General features: G+C 37.7%; 1 protein-coding gene across 4 annotated transcripts in view; it reads left to right on the top strand.

Moving 5' to 3' along the window:
• Window positions 1-5105: 5105 nt before the first annotated feature.
• Window positions 5106-6000, top strand: part of tanc2b (tetratricopeptide repeat, ankyrin repeat and coiled-coil containing 2b) — a 110645-nt gene continuing 109750 nt past the window's right edge. For all 4 annotated transcript variants that reach the window (XM_065253443.2, XM_065253439.2, XM_065253438.2 and 1 more), the window contains exon 1: window positions 5106-5197. In XM_065253443.2, the coding sequence (XP_065109515.1) occupies window positions 5128-5197 (70 nt within the window). In that variant the 5' untranslated portion in view covers window positions 5106-5127. The remainder of the gene's footprint in view (window positions 5198-6000) is intronic.

Below are 6000 nucleotides of genomic sequence, written 5' to 3'. Positions count from 1 at the left end.
CATGGTTATATGATTATAGCTTAGGCTACTGTAATAAAACTATTTTTTATCAATGTTATTTGCAATACATGCACACATGAAAATAGACTGTAGTATTTACTATAGTAAACTTTGGTAAAAGTGTTTTTGAACTTTTGAATAGTTTATCAACTAATGTTCACTATTAATAATACTAAAGAATATAGTAGTATTCATGTACTACTACTGGGGACTACCATTTGAAATCACACTGAGAGAACATGTTTCATTTTTCCTCACATAATGTACTGACAGAGATAGCTCACCTTGATATGTTTATTTAATGTCAAATTAACACTGATATTTCGAATGGTCTAGGCAAGCAAAGCTGACACGACTTTATCACTGTTATTGCCCTTATTCATCTTCATTGCGAAAACTTCTTTTAGGTCTGCTCTCGCCCGATCTTAATGTCATGCCTGCTTGTTCTGCGCAACACTGCAGAAAGTTGCACACACATTTTGCCATGTGTGATTTGAAATGACTGAATAGTTTTCTCCCCTAACTCATTCCAAAGAAATGACAAGGAAAAGTTTTTTTTTTTACTTTTTAATAAGTATAATGTCTGGGAAAAAGTAGCTTGTTACAGTAACAAGAGTTTTTGTAATTTGTAAATATAAGACCATGATTTTACTGTAAGTAAGAGAGAAAGAGACAGTGTGCAGGAAGAAGCAGTTACTTTGTTTGTATGCTAATGTTCCTTGTAAATATATGCACATAACCAAACAGAAACACTTAGGCAGGTTAATGACAATATTATTAGGTAATATAAAAACCTTAATTTCTCTCTGCTGTACTTAAACTATCACAATCATTATATTTCTAATTCATCCTAAACAGGCTCTGGATGTTTTGAGAGGGTTTTTATTATTTTTCCTGCACAATTTTGACTGTTTTTGAATTCGATTACATGATGCAAAGCAATAAGCCTGCATAGTGTATTACATATAATGGGTTTTGGTAATTGTATCCTTTCCACAGCCATTGGCATTTTTTGGGTTTAATGTGTGTGCATCATGCCAGGTCTATTTTCAATGCATGCTAACTGCAATTTGCAAAGTGTGCCTTATTTATAACAAGGCAATATTTCACAACCACTGACTAAGTATAAAATAAGCCATGTAATTTGGGTTTAACATGCATTTGGTGGTCTGATTATTCAAATCTTAATTTGACATATAGTTCAAACACAACATTGCATTTACAGTACAGTGTGAACGCTAATCCATCCTGATGTATCATGAACAACAGTGAAGGACCGCATAATTTCATCCACTGTGGTTTTAGAGCTTTGCTGGCTAAATGCAACTTTAAAGGAAATGCTACAACAATTTCCATTAAATGTTAAGGCAACATCACATTGGTAATTATACTGTTATGGCCATATAATGTACAAGCACAATTTGATTACTTGTGGCTCTCTGTCTCATACCTATAGGGATAAATCTCAGCCATGCCAATATACAGTACGACTGTTGTGATATTGCTTTAATAATAAACCTAAGAAGACATTTGGGAGAAGTGTATATACATAACTTCACAAATCTTCTTTAGTATGTACGATAACAGTGTGTGACACTGGTCACTTAACACAAGTACTTAAATAAATGAGATTTCACCATGAAAAATCACATTGGTGCTTTATTAAAATGATTAGGACACAATAATTACTACAGGGTGTAAACGTCAACTTACTTCTGGTAGGAGATACTCAAGTGAAACAAAATACAGCATATTGCAGGTATGCTTCAATAAAGAATACATAAAGAACCTAATCCAAACCATGAACATGGAACCTGAAAACAGACCTAAATACATACAAGAAATGACAAAGACAATGGCAACATGAGCACAGTATATACATATGGCAAGCAGCGGGGGTGACAAATACATTTAGGCATGTAGACATGGTCAAGACGATCTGCTGCAGTTCAAACCGAGCATCAGGATGGGGAAGAAAGGTGATTTAAGTGACTTGGCATGGTTGTTAGTGCGAGACGGGCTGGTCTGAGTATTTCAGAAACTGCTGATCTCCTGGGATTTTCAAACACAACCATCTCAAGGGTTTACAGAGAATGGTCCGAAAAAGAGAAAATATCCAGTGAGTGGCAGTTCTGTGGGCGCAAATGCCTTGTTGATGCCAAAGGTCAGAGAAGAATGGACAGCCTGGTTCGAGCTGATAGAAAGGCAACAATAACCCAAATAACACATAACTCGTTACAACCGAGATATACAGAAGAGCATCTCTGACACAGCACGTCCTGACAGCTAAGAACAGGAAACTAAGGCTACAATTCACACAGGCTCACCGAAATTGGACAATAGAAGATTGGAAAAACGTTGCCTGGTCTGATGAGTCTTCATTTTTGCTGTGACATTCAGATGGTAGAGTCAGAATTTGGCTTCAACAACATGAAAGCATGGATCCATCCTGCCTTGTATCACCGGTTTAAGCTGGTGGTGGTGGTGGTGTAATGGTGTGGGGGATATCTTTTTGGCACACTTTGGGCCCATTAGTAAGCATTGTGGATTGTTTCTGACCATGTTCATCCCTTTATGACCACAGTGTACCCATCCTCTGATGGCTACTTCCAGCAGGATAATGCGCCATGTCATAAAGCGCAAATCATCTCAGACTGGTTTCTTGAACATGACAATGAGTTCACTGTACTCAAATGGGCTCCACAGTCACCAGATCTCAACCCAATGGAGCATCTTTGGGATATGGTGGAATGGGAGCTTCATGCCCTGGATGTGCAGCCGACAAATCTGCAGCAACTGCGTGATGCTATCATGTCAATATGGACCAAAATCTCGGAGGAATGTTTCCAGTACCTTGTTGAATCTGTGCCACGAAGGATTAAGGCAGTTCTGAAGGCAAAAGGGGGTCCAACCCGGTACTAGTAAGGTGTACCTAATGAAGTGGCCGGTGAGTGTATATATAGACTCGGGATATGAACTCCTAAGCATGGGAGAACACAGACCGGTTATATTGCAAATGAAACAGCAGAGTAGGCTACTTGAGGTCAGCATTCAGTTAGAGCTGCACGATTCTGTATAAAATGTGAATCACAAATCTTTTGCTTAAAATAAAGATTACGATTCTAAAGAACTTTATGATTTTTCAGATTTACAACCCCTGAACATTAGGTTAACAAACAAGATGGCAATAAAATAAGACAATACTCCAGAATAAGCCCACACTCCGGAAAAAGTTTATCTTTTTGGTACTAAAACAATAGGGTTAGGGTTCTTTACAGACGTACCTGTGCATTGCTCTGCCTCACTCATTCTCTTTTGTTTCTGTTTCTTTCCATCTAACTTCTGGGTGAAAGCATCCACTGTACCGGTGGAGCACAAGCACATCTGGCTTGCCCAATACCTGATGTGACATCAAGACGTCGATGTGGACGCTATTAGTGATTGCGTGTTGTCGCAGCAGGGTTAAGTGAATGTTTGAGCTGCAGACTAACTAAGCAATATGATGGCATGTGAGATGGCTGTGACACAGATTTCACTTTACGATGGGTTCCAGTGTTAAGAAGCGGGCAAAAAGCTTTCTAGAACCAATAAAAGAGTCCAATGACAAACTCAAATGACATTAAACAAAGAAATAAAACTTTGAAAGAGAGTTTTGTGAACGCTTTTCCCCGTCATGGATAAGTCATCGTGCCGTCACTATCCTGCTACTCTGTACTGCGCGCTTCAGCTCATGCCGAGCAAGGAGACGTGCATCCCCTGCCCAACATACAGTACAACATACAGTAAGGGCTGCCTTTTGTTGCATAACGTTGTCTTAAGTTTTTTTAAGGCTGAGTAATCAATAGTGTATTTGCATATTGTGCGAGAGTAGAAGATCGGATTCATATTCGTTTTGCCAAGACGCATTTATGTTACCAAATGTAAATGGAACAGTTTTAACAAATCAGTTGCTATCCGATCAGAGAAAACACATGAAGTGACCAGGTGTAAAAAGGCCCCAAAGGGAACATTTCATGTTTGACCATCAGACAAATTTCAGAAGGACTTGCCGAAATGAGGCTGCCCTTGGTGGTGTACATGCTGCTGACCGCCCACTAATCACCTGGAACTCTATCTTTACTAACTAACCACATATTTAAAGTTTATACACCTATATTCTAGATTAAAACGGCTCTTAAAGGAGTCATATGAACCGATTTCATGTTTTCCCTTGTTTTTAGAGTGTAAAAAGATGTCTGTGCATCAGGGGTGAGCGATATGACCCCAAAAAAAATGTCATGATAGTTTTAATTTTATATCATGATAACAATATGTACCACGGTAGAGTTTTTATCTTTTAATAAGGTTTTTATGTAAAAAACAACAACAACAGCGCGCGCATATTAGTGTTGTTTGTGTTTCAATGACGACTCTCCATAGGAAATTAATGACTTCCGGTTTATTTGCCATTTCTTGTCGTGTGCAGTGGAAAGGCGGCTATAACACCGCCCTAATGTACTGTAAAAAAGCTACATTTTATGAGTAAAATTTTGAATACTGTGCAGGTTTTCAGCTACATTGCCGTTGATGTGAAATGCATTCTGGGAAACTTGGCTGTCATAAGTCCACACAAGTCACCTCCTGATGCATCCTCGATAAAAGGGGCAGTTCAAGAACACATCCGGGGATTTTATGTATATGACTGATGACGTTTCACAGTCCACAAGAACAAAACAGTGAACACATATTGAGAAACGGCCCAAGACACACCTGGAGACAATTAGTAACACAAAAGACTACAATGACCATGACCAAGGAACTATACAGACATTATAAAAAAGCCATGAACTACAAAACACATTATTTCAGTGTGTAATAAATGTCTGAAGTAGAACAATGGATGTCTGAAAAAGTGAAAACTTATTTAGCAAAAGGGAAACCAAAGCAAACATGCTAAAATCAAATAGACTACATATATGTATGCATAATAGGCTATACCATGAATGATGGGTTTCATTGGTGTTTACACCAATTACTGTTCTACACTTCAGTAACGGCACCTTAATTTTTTTTAATCATTTCCAAAGTTTGAAATGCTTAAGGTATGTTCCCTCTTTCCATCATTTAGCCTCTCTGCCCGCCACCACCATGTTGAGAAACAGCTTGAAGATGTTGCTGACAGGGGGCAAGACAAAGAGGAAGAGCCGTAACAGCACCGGTTAGTTTTATTGTCTGTATTTATCCACAAAGCAAAAAAAGTATTTTTTTTGTGACGTGACTAAAACATGTTTGATCTCAGTGCATTTTTTATGCATGTCTTTTGAAACTAGCATTTTTTAAACAATTTGTCTAAGCATGCAGTGTTTCCATATGTTTTCTGATATAAGTGAAAAATCTGTAGAAAGATGGCAAACCCACAGATCGCCCACAGTCTGTTCACTGACAGCCTGATACAGTTTGCACAAAAATCACTTGTTAAAAGTTCCAATCAGATTGCATATATCAACTTTTAGTGTGCAAACAAACATATTTTATATGTGTTTGTTAAATGTGTTTGTTACGATTAATAATACACTTGATTTGCAAAGGTTGCAACCATTGTTTTTGGCTCAAAATTATTATTTTTTTAGATGATAAATTAAATATTTATGCTTAGATCTCTTTTCTCTGTTTTATTATCTCTGCAGAAAAAATCTAAATGTATGCTGGTTAGTTAAAAAGCCTGATGTGGGCATCAGCATACAAGCATGTAAATATGCTGGTATGCTGATGTGGCCAGATGGCAGAGGGAAGGTATGAGTTAAATAAATTTGAATAAGTTAATTAACCAAAGGGTTAATAATGCCTGACTACGCCACCCTGGGAGTCTCACCCAGGGAATTTATTGAAAACAATATGCACAGGTTCCCCACTCTGTGGCAAATAGGCAATGGAGACAGAGGTACTGGTATAAAAATAGAGTATTTATTGTAATTGCAAAGTCAGAAGAAATTTAAAATGCATTCACAAGATGCATAAAAT

The sequence above is a fragment of the Paramisgurnus dabryanus genome, chromosome 1 (assembly GCF_030506205.2).
Source record: "Paramisgurnus dabryanus chromosome 1, PD_genome_1.1, whole genome shotgun sequence".
NCBI classification, from domain to species: domain Eukaryota; kingdom Metazoa; phylum Chordata; class Actinopteri; order Cypriniformes; family Cobitidae; genus Paramisgurnus; species Paramisgurnus dabryanus.
The sequence above is the reverse complement of the archived record's forward strand: the minus strand, read 5'-3'. Positions and strand labels throughout refer to the sequence as shown.